Here is a 17,966-nt window from a genome sequence, read left to right on the forward strand (position 1 = left end):
GTTCTTTTAAACTTTAATACAATTTTCATATAAGTGTCTTTAAACAAAGTATTTTATGAATTTTTGAACCTTTTTTTACAACCTTAAATTTTTTTTTTTTTTTTTTTTTTTTTTTTTTTTTTTTTTTTTTTTTTTACATTTTTAGATAACGTTTTATAGCATGCATACATCTTTTCTAAATATTTTTAAAACATTTAATATACTTCTAAAATGTCAAGAAACATGGAGAACGGAAATTCTGCTCAAAATAAAGAGTATCCACTCTGTTAAGTTAAAAATGAATAAAAAACCCAAAATTAATAAAATAAAATTTAAATTTAGTTACTAAAATTATAAGATATGTATGATAAAGGATAATATGTTATTCAAAGTCGTTTTTAAAAAAGCATTCAACTCGATAAATTGGGATTAATTGGACTCTGTGATAGAACAAATGCGATTTGAAAACAAATGGAGACAATGAATAATGTGTTGTTTATACTCATTGATGGCATCCATACTTGTAAAATGTTCAACTGTTGTGATAACTCAAGTTAAAATAAATATATGGTATAAATGTATTATTATAGTTATAATTAAGGAATTTATTAGGAGTAAATAGAGAAATTATGGAATTTTTAATTCCAAAACTTGTCACCTTGATTAGCATCATAAATTCGTGCATATAAACAAATTATAACATCCAAACTCATAGGCATTATATAGAGCTCGAAATTTCTGGTGGAAACCCCACTGGAATTGCGAAAAAAGACGAAGAAACAAGAGAAAAATCGAAGATAGAAGGTTGTGAAGATTTTAAGGTTTATCGAGAAATTAAGGTATGTTAACTCGATTTAAGGTGGATACAATTGCTTAGACAAATTTATATGCATATTAAACGTGTTTTGGTTTAACCTCTTGTCACAATTCAAATTAACCGGTAGCAATTTGACAATGATTTTTAAGAAACGTTTTTTTATAAATAATAGCTTGAATTCACATTGTTTTGGAACATAAAATTGATAGTTGTTTATGGATAATTGTTAGTAAAAGGAGGAGATAGATGTTGATAATTTTTATAAATTAATTGAGGTTATTTTAAGTAAAATCTAAATTTCAGTTTGTTCAACAATGGCAACAAATAAAAAAACAAGGTCGGTGAAGCAGAAAGAGATTTTGGATCTAGTATATTTTATTTGTGGTAAGTGGCAACTTCATAAATTATTTGTTATGTATAGAAAAAAATTGTTGTGTTAATATGCTATAAAAGAACTTTTGCTTCCAACGTTTTTTTCATTTGTTTTTAGGAAAGTATAATTTTAGCCCTTGAACTTTTATTTATTTTAAGACATTCAAGGAAAATAAAATATTTTACTTTTAAACCTTGTATATTTGTAATTGCCGTGTAAACATGTTTTCTTGGAATTTTTATATGACGCTTTAAAATGTATTTAATTTAGAGTATTATTTTTAATATGAAGTATTATTTAAAGGATAGTTTCAAAAAGGTTATTATGAACATTGTATTGTAATTAATGTAAATTGATATTTATTCGTCAAATGAGATATGTATTGTATTGTAATTAATGTAAATTGATATTTATTCGTCAAATGAGATATGTGGATGGTTAAACCAAAATAAATGCATATAATGATTTTCTAGGATCACTGTCTTAGAAAAAACTTTGTTGGTGGAATATAAGGCCCATGTAGCACAACAAGATTCGCTTAAGTCCTAACGACAACAATATGAGTTTTTTGTGTTCTATGGTTGCTTGTACAAAAATGTTTATCATGCGTTTATTATGTGGTTTTTATTTATTTATAGACAGTATGTTTTATGATAAGTATGATTACGTGCAAATGTTATTTTGGACTTGTTATCTACTGTGTGTTTTTGGGTGACATGTTTAGTGGGAACGAGTGAGGTGTTTAATTGCCGTGAGCATGACGGATGTGTGTGATCGGCAGAGATGAGAATTGAGAACTATACTCATTTCTTTGGATATTTAAAATACTTGAGTATAATGGATGATGAGTTGTCTCAAGGAGAAGGAAAAAAAACCTTTAGTTCTTTCTCTGGATAACTAATCTTTCCCCTAAATCATGTCATCGGGTGATATGTTTTGTTATATGATTTATTGAAACTATATGATAATACCTTTTGTTTTTTTAAGTGATGAACATGTATGTGCAACACGAACTCACTAGTCCCTAGCCTTACCCTTTCAGAAACTTTAAATGTGCCCAACCCAGGAAACTATTTATCAAGTGGCAGGAAGAAGGCTACGGAGAAGGATTGACCAACAAGACGGCAAATGAGTTCCGCAAAGACGTAACACCCGAAGCTCTTCGGTTGAAGACTTTATTTTCTTTTATTTTATTGTTTGTTTCCACTATAGTTTAGTCTATAAGTAAGTTCATAGTTGATCTTGGGATATGTTGGAACGGTTATTTTTCATTTAATCGATATATGAAAATTGGGGTGTTAAAACTACTAAAGAATTTCCTATATCTCGGGGGGGGGGGGGGGGGGGGTGTTAGGCAAGGTGACCTGCTATCTCCCTTTCTCTTCATCTTAGTCATGGAGGGCTTAAATATCGCAATCAAGAGTGCTTGTGAAAGATCCTTGTTCTATGAGATGACCCTTCCATATCGCATCTATTTTACGCGGATGATGCGATTTTTGTGGGGGAGGGAGACTGTGACAGTATAAAAAATCTTTCTCGAATTCTCAAATGCTTCCACATATCTTTAGGCTTAAAAGTGAATTTCTTTAAATCTCACATCTTTGGAGTAGGAGTTTCTGTTGCAGAATTATGTGAAACTGCTCGGTTGCTTGGATGTTTGGAGGGTGCCTTTCCATTCACATATCTAGGGGTCCCGGTTGGAGCCAATATGTCGCTAAAAAAATTGGAAGCCGATCCTTGATAGTTTTTACTCCAAGTTATCGATTTGGAAAGCCAAGACATTATCGTTTGGTGGACGTCTCACACTCATCAAATCCGTCATTGGCGGCCTCCTGACCTACTATATGTCCCTATTTTAAAGCACCACAGGGCATTAGTGACAACTTGGAAAAGATCAGGCGCATGTTTTTTTTTTTTAAATTTTTTTATTCTTATTTATTTATTTATTTATTTATTTATTTTTTTTGGGGGGGGGGGGGGGGGGGGGGGGGAGAACTTAAATTAGGTGAATTGATCGAAAGTCATTGCCCCAAAATCTGCTGGTGGTCTTGGAGTTGGAACTCTCCTAGCTCAGAATACATCTCTCCTAGTTAAATGGTGGTGACAGTTTATGAACGAGAAAAAAGTTTGTGGAAATATGTCATTACGAGCATTCACAATTTGTACAACAAACCGACACTCTACATAGCTAGAAAAACTGCAAATTGTGTATGGTGCAACATTTCCAAGGCGATGAATTCCATCAATAATTTTAATATTGAAAAAAAATGAGATCCTCACTCTCATTCTTGGATCGGGAGTCAAAAATCTATTCTAGAAAGATGCTTGGTGTGGTATTACTCCATTTCAAATTAAATTCCCATACTTGTATTTGATCGAATCAATCAAATGTTGGTTATTAGAGGACCGATTATCCATTAATGGTTTCTCGTGGACATTGAAGTTCGAACCTACAGGCCCAACAAAAATTAAATGAACTTTTACAATTGTATAATGATATTGGTGAATCGGCAAATGTGAGCATTTCCAAGTTTGGTTTTAGATTTAATCTAAACTCCAATGGGGAATACACTGTCAAATCCATGCGAAGTTTAATTGACTCAAGACTTATTTTATATAGCGGGCAACCAATTTGTTGGTTAAAGAATGATACCTCTAAAAGTGCAATGCTTTATTTGGAGAGCCTCGCTGTGTAGATTACTTATGGCTGATTGTAACGCCCTGTTCTAAAATATTCATTTATGGAATTTCAGAGGCCAAGGCCAGGGGCGTTTTATTCCTTTATTAAATTTAGAGGTATTATTCGAGAAGTTTTCGGGCCGGAGTGTGTTGTTAGAAACGTAGGGTTTCTCGTCACCTTTCCGTGGACATAAAGTTCGCCGGAAACGGATCAAGAATAAAGAAGTTACAATACTTTGAAGATATTGACAATAATGGCCCTTAATGGAAAAATTGGCAAGGCAGCCCCTTTTGCACGCATGTAGTGCACGCGTGTTTAGCTGGGTACGCCCAGCGTAGGGCTGGTGTACGCCCATCGTAGAAGATCAAGTGGTCGCGGGTGTTCAAGGCATACGCCCAGCGTATGCTCAGAGTCTCAAAACCCTAATTTTTAGGTTAAGCACTTTATAAAGGACATTATGGTTCCAACCCTAGCCCCCATATCAGCCTCCCCAACCTCAGAAGAAACCCTAGAACGTCCCTACCTTCATTTTATGAGATCTTGACCTTGGAGAACCCATTTTGGTGGATTAAAGCTCGGAAGCAAAGAGAAGAAGGTTGGCAAGGAGGAACCTTTGAAGGTAGAGCTTGTAGATCTGGGATAAGTGCTTCATTTTGGACCTCTGCAAGGTAAAAAGTCTTGAGCTTGATGATTAACCTCTTAGATCTCCTTAGTACAAGTTTATGGACCTTTTGGTCCCAAGATTGGGACTTTATGACTTAAGCTCGTTTCTAAGACCAGGGTTGCCTCCCTTAGAGTCATATGAGTCCCATAAGCAGTAAATTTCCAATCTTTATGGTCCCAATGAGCTCATGCATGAGATCTAGCCTTGGTTTTAGAGGTGTATGGTCACCTTTTTAAGTTTGAGTGTATTTGGTGGATTGCAAGTCACCAAGTTAGTGACTTTATGGACTAAGACATCAGTAAGGACCTGGATCTAAGTTAGGAGCCTCTGGAGTGGAGCATTAAGAACTTAATGGAAAAGTGCCTTAACAGGATGATTACACCGAGCGTAAGTGAAGGTACGCCCCGCGTACTCGCTAGCAGGCCAGTACGCTTAGCGTACAATGGAGTACGCCCAGCGTACTCAGCAGAGTTGGGTTTTGAGCATTTGGGCCTTGGTATGGGCTGTGATTTGGACTATAGGTCCTTGGGCCTTAGTGGGCCAGCAGAAGTCAGATTATGGGCCAAGGACAGTTTGGGCTCAGGCAGGGCCATATGTGAAGTAGGCCCAATTTAGTATAATTGGGCCAGTAGTGGGCCTTTAATGGGCCATTGATGGACTTAGAAGAATTAAAGGTTTGGGGCCTTGGTTATGACCCATACCATAGTAGGGGTAAAATAGTCATTTTACCCATCAAAAGATTTCCCTTTTGATTTAGTGTTTGACTTGTCATGATAGCCGGAGAGCTGCCGGGATAGCAGTCGAGGATCTTTCACTCGAGTTTTCAGTAGTCAACATTTCGAGGTGAGTTTCCTTCCAGTAGGAACAAGTCTAAGGCCACAATGCCGGCCCGTTTAGCTAGCAGTAGTTTCTGGACTTTGGTCCGATGCAGTAGTTAGTATGTTTGATGCCTTCGTGGCTCAGACAGGATTTATGGGTTATGTGTTCCGGGCTACGGCTCGATGCAGTATGCAGTATATTTGTGTTCATGCTAGTTGATATGTTTATGTTATGCTTTGTTCAGCCAGTTTCCGGACTTAGGTCCGATGCAGGGGGCAAGGCCCCAGTTAGTCCGGACTTCGGTCCGATGCAGGGGACAAGATCCCAGTCAGTTTCCGGACTTCGGTCCGATGCAGGGGAAAGGCCCCAGTTAGTCCGGACTTCGGTCTGATGCATGGGACAAGGTCCCAGTTAGTTTCCGGACTTCGGTCCGATGCAGGGGGCAAGGCCCCAGTTAGTCCGGACCTCGGTCCGATGCAGTGGGCAAGGCCCAGTATGTGCTTTATATGTTATTGTATGGTATGTGGTAGATTGGAGGAGCTCACTAAGTTTCGTGCTTACGGTTTCAGTTTTTGGTTTCAGGTACTCAGTTTTCAAAAGAGGAGCTCGGAGAGGTTGCAGTGCACACACCATAGTCAGTTAGCCTGGGAATGTTTTACTTTGATAATGAGATCATGTTTTGAATTAATACTCGGAAATTATGTTATGACTTATGATACGATTTTTATAAATATGGTTTTAGTAATGTTTTAAAAGAAATTTTTAGTCGTGATTTTTGGGTCGTTACACTGATGCCTTAATGTATAAGGGCATTAGTATCTCCATTCCCCTCTGACCATTATGCAATAAGGTGAATGAAACAACCGATCATCTATTCATTACATGTGAATATACCCAAGAAGTAATTGATTGGGTATTTAAATGGTGTGGTATAAAAAAAAAAGCTTTGGAACCGTTAGAGATTTCATTGAATATGCGGCTTCTTGGGGAAACTGTCCTAGAAAGAAATCGATCTTAAATATGGTGTTTCACTGTCTTATTTAGAACATTTCGATGACAATGAATGATAAAGTCTTCAAAGAGATTGGTGTGCCCCCCATGAAAATTATTGACAACATCATTTCTTTATCATATATTTGGTGTAAACATCATGGTAACCTTGGCTGTAGACACCGGGAGTATCTCGCATTTTTCTCATTTTCTACTATAATTTCGGTTCATTTCTCTTTTTCCTTTGTAGTGTTCTTGCCCGCTTAGCTACTTGCTAGTGGTGTCTCTTTATGATTATTTTCTGTTTCTAAAAAAAATTAGAAAAAAAAAGAAATTACATTTTTGGTATTATTATTATTTTTAGAATAAAAGAAAAGATAAAATAAATTAGGTTATTTATTAAGATAATAAAAGAAAAGACAAAACTGCAAAATTGGTCCCTGTGGTATTCAAAAATCTTTGGATAGGGTCCAAAAAGTTTCAAACTTGCATCGAAGGTCCAAAATCAAAACGTTTCCGTGATTTAGGTCCAAAACAACTTGAAAAGACAATTATGCCCTTTTATTTTCTTTTTTGTATTTTTTATAATTATTTTAATATTGTTTTAACTAAAAAATAAAGAAAAATAAAAAAATCTCTCTCTCTCTCTCTCTCTCTCTGGAAATCCATACCAGAAATCGTAGAAACCCATACCAAAAATGCAATCAACAAATTCAAATCCATAATTCTCTCTTTCGAGCTATTTAATATATCACAACTTTGTACAATTGGGATGGATCGATCTGTACATTCTAATCTAGCCTAGCTCTCCTTACAAGTAATGTTTATAATTATAGGTCTCTTTCTTTCACAGTTGCAGTTGCAGGTTAGAATCCAAAAGAAAAAAAGTGATATGCCCAGCTCCTACTCTGAATCTGATTTTACAGGTTTGAGTGTAAAGAAAACGAGAAAAGTGGTCTTCTTCTTCCTCTCTACGTGATTTATGTATTGCAGTTGCAAGTGGGTACTGTAAAGAAAACGAGAACAATGATATACCTACCCCACCATAAATCTTCATCTTCGCCTGTCTCTGCCTCCACTTCCACCTTCGCCTTCATCGATTTCTTCTTCTCCACCTTCGCCGACCTCTTCTCTTCTCCGCCACAGATCGATAGAGTTGTGTTGTTTGAGTTGATTCATCGCCTTGGTTTTTACTGATGAAGTTGAATCCCCAAATAAAATCCAGAAGTTGAAGTAAAATCATAAAATGGCTGTCGATTTAATCACTGAAGATGGAGCTAGGGAAGCTGCGATGTCGTCGATTTAATGGTGGCGGTGGAGGAAATCATAGAATTAGGGTTAGGGTTTGTGATGGGGACATAGACGAAAGCTATGAGAGAAGGATCAGATAGTGATAATAAAATTTGTCATGGTGTATGACTCTGACCATGTGATTCATCAGGTGTTCTTCAAAGATAATGAAATCTAAGAAAAACAACTCAGTAGTTCATGAATAAGATGGATTTCAGGAGTTATGTCACTGAGAGAGAGAGAGAGAGAGAGAGAGAGAGAGAGAGAGAGAACGGTGGGTGGGTAGGACGAGGGATATATTTTTTTCTTTTTTCTTTATTTTTTAATTAAAATGGGACTAGAATAATCATAAAAAATACAAAAAAGAAAATAAAAGGGCATAATCGTCTTTTCAAGTTTTTTTGGACCTAAATCACAAAAGCGTTTTGATTTTGGACCTTCGATACAAGTTGAAAACTTTTTGGACCCTATAAAAAGATTTTTGAATACCACATGACCAATTTTGCAGTTTTGTCAAAAGAAAAAAAACAGGGATTCATTATCTCACAACTTTGACAAAAGCAAAATTGAAAACAAAAGAGAAACTGCGGGCGTGTTCTTGTTGGCGGACACAAGAAATGACAAAACAACTCTACTGAGTCGTGTGTGTGTTTGTGATGCGTAATTTGAAAGGAGAGGGAGATATGGGTTGCGATCAGCAGGAAGAAAGAAGGAAATCTCAAGGGCTAGAAGGTGGAATAGCTGCGAGAAAGAGATAGAAACCGAGAGGGACATAAGGAGGCGAAGCAGCAGCTGCGCTGCTGCTGTTAGCATTGATATATGGTACTGACCACGACGGCTCAGCTGCCGGTGGTGGAGGTGATGGCCGGAAATGGTCACAAAAGTCGGAAGTTGAAATATACAACTTCAATCCTTCCCATTCTTTACTCACATCAGATTTTGGAAAGTGTTTTTGAACCCTTGAAAGTTTTCTTGAATACATGTCATAGTTGGTTTAGGAATTACTAATTACTTCTTGCAATAGGTTTTGAAACACCAATGGAAGTTCTAATTTCACCTTTTCTTTTATATGTATTCACTAAACCTAAGTGAAAAAAAATGGTATTTGGTACTTGGGAACTATTAATGCATGATTAGAAATTGAATTTGATTCATGGAATGACATATGAAATTGTTAAATACATACAAGATTTAGTTGGAATCCATTAGATATATCTTACGTCAAAGTTGGGTTTATGAAATGATCAAAAACATGTAAATTGGCTATTAAAGATTTGACAGCTTTGACTTTCTGTCATTACTTTGAATATCATTGATATATGTAGCTTTGACGTTCTGTCGTTGTTGCTTTGAATATCATTGATATATGTTGAAATTGTTGGTAATCAAAAATCAAAATTACCTTGAATATCATTGATTTGTGTTGAATCTGAGTTTGTAATGAGTTACAAACACTCAACAATCAAGCATTTGGATTTAAGAGGTTTAGTTAATGTAATCTACCTAAAAATGGACAAATTTGACTCTTCGGTTAAAGTCTAACCTTTAACATCAAATGAAATTACATGTTTATGGTTGAAAGGGATAATGAAAGCTTTCTATTTAGGAGAAAATATATTCTTACATGATAATGATAAGTTTAAATCACAAGCAAGATGATTAAGAAATAAATGGAATGAAATCAGGAATTTAATCATCTAACAAAATAAATGGAGTAAGTAAAGTGCTTATTGGTTTATGCTCAAGTAAAGAGCCTTAGAAATTGGCCAAAGTTGAACATTTTGAAGTTATTAGATAGTAACATTGAGTTTGAAATACATGAATTTGATTAAACACCATATAAGACATCATGTAGATATAAAAGACTAAAATACGACAATTTTAGTAAATATGTCATAAAAATCATGAAACATGTTTTTCTTATTGTTGCATCCAGGGCGGCTCAAGTCTGGAGGCTTTAAGCAAACTAAAAATTTGGGACCATTTGCATATTATACCTACTGTTATAAACCCTCCAAAACTTCGGGGCCCTTCAAAAGGTAGATTTATTACTTCTTTTGTGAAGAAAATAAAAAACAAATTTCTAGTTTTCTACATCATAATACATTTAACTTCATCAAAATGACAAAATTTATCAAAGATAATAGATTATCAAATTATCACAAATTCAAGAAGAACATACTTTTTAGAATTCAGCCTTTTAGGATTCAGGGAGTTCTTGTCACTTGACAACCTTTCAGAAGAAGAATCAACAATGGAGCTAACCACTTTTTTGGTTTTTGAACAATCAAGAAATAGAGTCGATTAGAATTTAGAGCAAGAAAGTAGAATCGAGAATCATAGAATCACTGGTAATGGTTTCTGGCTTTCTGTGTTTTTAAGGAGCATAAAGATTGAAGAATTAATGACATTAGTTAATCAGATTCAGAGGACAGAGAAAGAAGAAGAAGTGAAGAACAACTGCTGAGTCGCATTTAGTGGACAATGGTTTCTCGTTTCTACCGAATGGTTTCTGCAACTGATGCGTGTGAATGGAGAATCCTAATCGACAATTCATAATTCCCTAAATTGAAGTTTGGGTTAAGTGGGGCCCTTTAGAAGTAGGGGCCCTAAGCAAGGGCTTAATTTCATATATAGTAAGGTCGACCTTGGTTGCATCAAGTGGAATAGCTTTATTATTTCTTACAGGAAGGTGCGCTTCTCATTTAAGATTTAGAGGTTCAATTAATGTTGACGAAGACTTAATGTGTCCTATTGCTATCGATAATAATTTATGTTAGTTGCTTAAGGAGACAAAACTAATTATTTGGGATGAGGCTCTAATGGTGCATAAACATTGTGTTGAAGCTTTAGATCAGATCATTGTTGACATTTTAGGAATGAAAATAATGGCATGAATGTTCCACCATTTAGTGGAAAAGTTGTTTTTTAAGGGGATTTTAGGTGAACACTACATGTCATACGAAAAAGAAGCAAACAAGATATCATAAATGCATCTCTTAATTATTCAAAACTTTGGTAGAATTGTAAGGTATTAAATTTGATTGTCTATTATGGCTACGAGTAGGTTGCAATCTAAAACAATTGGCTGAAATACAAGAATTTGCACAACGGATATTGAACATTGGTGATGGTGTTGTAGGTAAGGATAATGATGGCAAGCAGAGGATTGAATATCGAATTACATGTTGATTAAAGATGTTTGTGATCCTATTAAGGAAATTATTGATTTGGTATACCATTCTTTCTTATTAGAATTACAAAGTACTGAAACTAGTAACTGTTTTCATTAATGTGCTATTTTAGTACCTACAAATGAAGAAGAAGACAAGATAAATGAGTATATGCTTAATTAGATACCTAATGATTAAAACATATTTAAGTTTAGACAAATTGTGCAATTTTGAGCAATACAGTTCTTTGACCGGAGTGTTGTACTCACTTGATGTTTTAAACCCCATCAAACTATCAGGAATACCAAATCATGGATTAAACTTGAAAGTTTGTGCTTCAGTAATGTTGTTGCACAATCTTGATCAATCTCTAGGGATATGTAATAGGACACACATACATGTAATCAACCTATCAACATGTGCGATTAAAGCAGAAATCATTTGTAGAAATAATGTTGGAGCTCAACCGTTCATACTTAGGATTCGTTTAATTCCATCTAAAAAACGGATGCCATTCAAATTTATCCATAAACAACTCCCCTTGGTGTTGTCTTTTGCAATGACAATCAATAAAAAGCCAATGTCAATCGCTTTCTAAAGTTGGGTTATTCTTGTGAAGACATGTGTTCACCCACGGACAACTGTATGTTGTGTCAAAGAGGGTATAAATATAGTAATAATGAATGAAAAGGAACCTATTAAACACAACAATTAACGTTGTCTACAAGACTGGGTTGATGTTGTTTGACTATATGTTAAAATATATGGTATATATATATATATATATATATATATATATATATATATATATGTGTGTGTGTGTGTGTGTGTGTGTATGTGTTTGCTATATTTAATTAATTCTTGATTTTAATTTCAATAGTATGTTTGTATGCCGTATAATTATTTTTAAGATCATTATCCTCACTCTTGTATTCAGACAGGCCTATCACCTAGTAAAAATAATATGATGATAATAAAAGTTCAGAATGAAAAAACCTCAACTATTGTTCGCTTATTAGATAATTATTATCGAATAAGTTTAATTTTTACTTTGAATTAAATGTGAATGAAATTCCAAACTATTAATTGCTAAATTACTATATAAAAATTAGGAGTTTCATTTGAATATTGCATTTCATTTTCAATTATTCTTATTGAACTTTTAGTTAACAATAAGGCTGGTGGGTATGAGTTTCCTCCGAACATCATTTTGTTTGTTATTATATGTCATGTGAAATGAGAGATGGTTGAACGTCAAAGTGGATAGGATACATTTCTTTCTCGGAAAAATGTCACTGTAGCACCATAAAGTTAATGGTTTTTCCCGATTTGGTCATTAAAGTTATTTTTTGCACATAAGACCATACAACTCATTTTGACCTATTAATTACACCACTTTGCTTGAATTTAGTAGGTTCTATAACAAGGGTGTTGTGACATTTATAATTAATTTATCTTTATAGTTTGGGAGTTACGTCATATAATCCACATAGATAACAATACATTTTTAATTTTTCAAAATTTAGAAGGTTTAATTAACCTTTGATATCATTGGACATCTCTTTCATCTTCGTGCCCCCTCCTCCTCTGCTTCTTCTTCACACTTGGCTTTCATCCTTGCACCTGCCCAAATTAAGTTCCGATTTATTGGTTCTTTTTTCGATTTGTTTCTTCTAGGTTTTGATTTGATTGGATTAAACCTAAGCGGGGTCCATGATTTGAGAAGGGTTTTTTTTTTCCAAATTTGCTAATTTCGATTTTGATTTGCTGGTATTTTGAAAGAGAAAGATTGGTTCTTGATAAGTCTTGAGTTCGCTATCTTCTTCAAAATGAAAATACAAATACCCACTAGATCCATAAAATTACTAGTTGTGTTGAACTATTTGTATAATTTCTAATGAACAACAAGAAGCATTGGAAGAAAAGACGAGTAAGAGTAGGGATAAAGAACTCAGTTTACGGCTCCAATGGTGACGTTGATCTGAGGTGACTGAAAAACAGAAATCAGTGGAAGTGGGGATGAATTACAGAGTAAGGGGCTTCTGGCATGTGTAAGTTTCTGGCAGATGTACTATTCCGCACCACATTTAAGTCTCATCTTTCTGTCCTCTGTCATTTCTCTCCTTTCTGGCAGCAACACCAAAGGATGCCTCTACAAACCACGATTTAAATAACATCTATTTGCCCAAATCCATGAACTAAAGAAACATCGATTACACAAAAACTGAATTGAAGCACATTCAACCAACCATATCTTGACAATAAACACGAGATTAAATAATGATTTGAGACAAAAAAACGGAATTACAACAACTAGGTCATTACATTACACACCGATGATGGCTTCCATTCCAATTCCAACAAAATTTCACCAAATTAGTTGGGAAATCGCCGCTACCTACTTCTCTACCTCCATCACATGAAAGAAGTTACATCTTCGTCGTTCTTCCCCAATGAGATCTGTTGCAAAAAGCATTGTACTCCTCGACTAAGTACCTTCCGAGCTCTTGAAGCTCCTTGTTTGACTTCACATCAGTTACCTTCATCCTCCCTCCCAGAGCTTTATTTGCTACAAAACTCGAAACTAAAATTACGACTAAGAATGGAAAGATTCGTTATCGTGATGTAGAAATTGAAACTTGATTTTTGTATTGAGTGAAAATGGATGTATGTTGGAGGGTGTTTAATCACGGTGGTAATGACTTGATTTTGACTCTTTAGATTAGGGGTTGGTGGGTGGGATCCAATACCATTTATTATAACAAAATATCATTTAAAAGAATGAAAAATAAAAAAGGAAAGTGAAATTAAATTCCATGTAGAGTTGGTCACTAGGTAATCGGTTCAAATCAACATATATTGTGTAATTAACAGGTAAAAAAGGAGTATAGTGGTCTAATGATGAATGTGCAAAAAAGAAACTTTAGTAACCAAATTAAAAAAAAAACGTTAACTTTATGATGCTACAATGACATTTCCCCTTTCTTTCTCTCCCTTGATGTTGTCCAATGGTGCATCCACAATTAGCCACGTTGCGTGGCCCTTAGGGCAGTTTTTCCGTATGGAGCATCACGTGGAGGGAGGCCACCTCAGCCTCCTTCACGATGTTATGACTCATACCTACCAACCTAACTATTGTAGCTTAGTGTTGTAATATATAGGTTTCAATTTAAAACAATAAAAAAACCTAGAAATACTTTTTTTAGTAGTATGTTTAGTTTAGAATAAATATTAACAAAAAATTTTGATTTTTATTTAACAAATTATGTAAAAGAGTTGAAATATGAAAATATATAAAACAAAAACTTAATACACAAATGCATTAAACGAAATCATTTTTAGAATAATGACATGTAGTTTTCTATACATATTTTGAACATAATTTGGCCGGTTTTGAATATTCTTATTTTTTAAAAAGACATTAAAGTTGTTTTTGTTTGTATTACACTCTTTCACGAGTTTAAAGATAAATATAAAGCATAGAGTTGCTTTAATGCTTAATCGTTAAGTCGTTATATAATTTGTTTGAATTTGTAAATCGTTTGGAAGAATAAGGGTTATTTCCATAAAAGACCTTATATTTTGATTTTTTTTCTTCTTAGACTTAGAATTTTTTTTTTCCGTAAAAGACTCAACTTTTACCTATTACTTGTTATTTCAGACCTTAGCAGGTCACCAACAGGTAAATAAAGTATTTTTGTTTCATAAAAGACCCTATATTTTATAGTTTTTTTTTTCCAAAATAAACTCAACTTTAAAATTGGTTGTAATTTTCGAGACCAAATATATAAGGTACTTCTTGACTACATCGAAACAGAAAATATACATATATACATTAAAAAATGTTAATTGATCTATTATCTTTTGAGCGAATATAACCTAGAAGAATTGCAAAATTTTATTTTTGTCTAAAAAATATAATTAAACTTTATCTTGGATATATATTATATCATTAAATTTGATATATTGTTTAATAAAAAATATTATTATTACCGCTAATAAAAAGTTCGATGTTAATTTGATATTTTGTGGTAAATGGACAATACATGGCTAGGAAGAATCTTTTAGCATAATATCAATTTTTTTTTTATTTGTAGAATAAAACATACCATGTAATTTAACAAACTGTATACAAAATAAATTTTTTTAGTTTGTCTATTATACTTATTTCGTGAGTTTGGATATATTTCCTTCTCTCACTTTTCAATACTATTTTTTTGGTCTAATTTTTTAATCAAGTTTTTTAGAACGGTTAACAAATGCACTGATTATCATACTCCAAAACCAAAGTCATCGAATATTTTGTAGCATTATCCTATTATTGAATAATATGTTATAACTATATCAAATACACACATAAAAATATTAATCCTAAACATTTGTGATAGTTTTGTTTAGATATATCAGATTCAAGTTTAAGACATTTTTAAAAAATGTTAACATCACATATAAACACATAAAACCATATTATGGTAATGAAACCATTTGAGCATAAGTTGAAAATCCAAATAACAAAAATGATACCGCACACTTAAATATCCAAATACGATTGTTGACATTATTATTAATGGTTGGAATGTGGTAAATGAGCAAAAATGACAAAACTATGAAATTTTTGTAGAAAAAAAGAAATTTGAATAGTTGGCCTACTACATCATTTTATTAATCTATCTTATGTATGCATGGTGTTTAGATCAATACATAGTGTTTGTTTATCGCGGTTATTGATTCTTAAGTATAATCATAATAATCACCAAAATAAAATTTAGGATTTCATTTTAATTTAAAAAAAGCTTGAAGGTGTTTGGTACTCAATTGAATTTATGATCTTAAAATTATATTAAATCGTTTTTGTGTTGTTAGGAAATTTGACTTCACATGTCTATGTATTTAACTCATAGCTTTTGGTAATTGTTTTATGTAATTGAAATTGAAAAACTAATCAAACCAATAATATATAAAAAAAAGGTTTTGGAGCTAGAAACTCTAAATTTTCCCAAATGTAGATAAAACATTTTGTTATTATTTATATTATACTTGTGAAAAAAAAAGATTATACTACACAATTTCCTTGTATGTGTAATGCTTTTAAAAAATGTTTCATGCGTAAATCAATATAATACAAAAAGATGCAAGAGATGTTAAATCGTTGTCTATTATTTAAATTAAAAGAATATAATTATGTTTTTTATGACTTGACTAAATTAAGCTACATGAACTTGGTGTAGTAAAGAAATAGCTTTTACAACTACTTTTTTTTATAAATATATGTGGACAAAGAATTTTTCAATCATAAATAAATGTAGGCATAATAATTACATTGCTTAAATGGATGTCTATTTTTAAACTAAAATGATATACTCATGTTTTTTTATACAGCTAGTCTTGAAATAAAAAACGTTTTAGGTCTAAACTGAAAAAAAGTACAAAATATAGGGTTTTTTATGAAATAAAGATACTTAGGATAAAATAACAAGTAAAAAGTAAAACTTGGGTCTTTTTTGAAAAAGAATTTTTTTTTTAGGTCTAATAAGAAAAAAAGATAAAATATAGAGTCTTTGAAGAAAATAAACAAAGAATAAAATAGAAAGCTAATGGAAAATGTCTCTTTCTTGGAAACGCAACCGGCATCGGCAATATTTTTCTGTCACGACCGCCATACATTTGCCGCAGTTGACTTTTCTCAGACGTGACATTTGACAGTGGTTAATACGTCTGTTTACAAAAGTCAAAGGTCAGATTAGGGTTTTCTTTGTTTTTTATTCTGATAAATAAAATGTTCAACAATGGTGTTGCGGCCATGACAGTCAGAATAGTTGACCTTCCCTTTCGAACCAACTATTTATATCATTGCCTTATTACAACAACCCATTCCAATTTCCGATACCCTCTTCAACCTTACATCAACTGATTGAAAACATCTCTTTCTTTCTTGTTGCGTGATAAAAGTTTGTAACTTCATTGGCAACATGAGCCCTAGAAGGTTTCTTGAAGGTGATCACAAACAACAGGTGAAAAGTGGAGTGGCGATCAATGGTCCACGACCGACGCCATTAAAGCTCAAACAAGAATCACACACCATTCAAAAACAACAGCAGCAGATCAGAAAGCCGGTCATAATCTACACTTATTCTCCTGAAGTTATCCATACCAAACCTCATGATTTCATGGCTCTTGTTCAGAAGCTCACGGGTCATTCTGGCTCTAAAGATCAAGAAAGAAGATCGAAAACCGTAAAGAAAGATGGATATGATCGAAAGGATAATGAAATTTCCAATGATTTTGGTGTCACACATGAGAAAAGTACGATTATGAAAGCCAAGAGTCCGATGTTTAATGCTCCTTTGAATCCTTACATGGCTGATATCCCCCTTTTTACACCAAATTCAAGTGATTACTTCTGCTCGCCTCGACCTTTATTTCGGTTCACTGATATGGTATCGTCGTCTCCAAATATTAGTACTTCATTATCGCCTAGTTCCCTAGTCGAGCTCATGAAAATACTTCCTGAATATTGACTGAAGCATTCAACCTCTTACTGATTTTTATTTATTAACATCCGAACATAATATTATATACATATATATGTCCATAATTAAACGCTGTTCTTTGTTGTTCATTGTTTTAGACTTCATGAGTTCTTGTTCTTTTAAAGACTTCATGATTTCGAAAATAGTTGTTTGTGATTAGGGTTTGATCCACAGGTAGATCTGTCAGATGAGAATATGTTTAATTTGTTCTTTGGTTTGTGAGGGATTCTTGATGTAATCATATATAATTAGATCAAAGTCGAATAAAATTGATATGGCGTAAATTGGCCATCATGTCTTCAAAGTATTTGTTTGTTTATCCTATGAACTTATAGTACCTTTCTTATCAATTAAGTTAACAAAGTATTTAATGCTTTGATAAACCAAGTGTTAAATTCAAACGTTAACTTGTTAACAAAGTTACACAAAGTTGCAAAAAGTTGAACTTCTTTGGTGTCTATAAAAAAGCAACACTTTTCTGTAAATTTTTTGATTGTTTTGTGATTTCTAGACTATATTTGTAAATTAAAAAAAAACATTTCTAAGAATTATATAATTGTAAAAAAAAATCATTAAATTATGCTGAGTTAAGACAAACATTTTAGATTTATATGAATTGATTCACGATTTCTTATATTTTACCATCAATAA

At 33.2% G+C, this 17,966-nt stretch overlaps 1 protein-coding gene across 1 annotated transcript; it reads left to right on the forward strand.

Moving 5' to 3' along the window:
* The first annotated feature begins 16,642 nt into the window (after nucleotides 1–16,642).
* PDE337 (VQ motif-containing protein) lies at nucleotides 16,643–17,619 on the forward strand. Its single transcript, XM_079016101.1, has one exon. It carries the CDS (start codon nucleotides 16,755–16,757, stop codon nucleotides 17,301–17,303), a length of 549 nt encoding a protein of 182 aa, XP_078872227.1. The 5' UTR covers nucleotides 16,643–16,754; the 3' UTR covers nucleotides 17,304–17,619.
* Nucleotides 17,620–17,966: the final 347 nt, after the last annotated feature.

Source organism: Lactuca serriola, chromosome 8 (genome assembly GCF_051521515.1).
Source record: "Lactuca serriola cultivar US96UC23 chromosome 8, Lser_US96UC23_V15, whole genome shotgun sequence".
Classification (NCBI taxonomy): Eukaryota; Viridiplantae; Streptophyta; class Magnoliopsida; order Asterales; family Asteraceae; genus Lactuca; species Lactuca serriola.

Bases quoted from the DNA above. Each gene is read 5' to 3' on its own strand.
- PDE337 (XM_079016101.1), top strand. From the start codon at position 16,755: ATGAGCCCTAGAAGGTTTCTTGAAGGTGATCACAAACAACAGGTGAAA.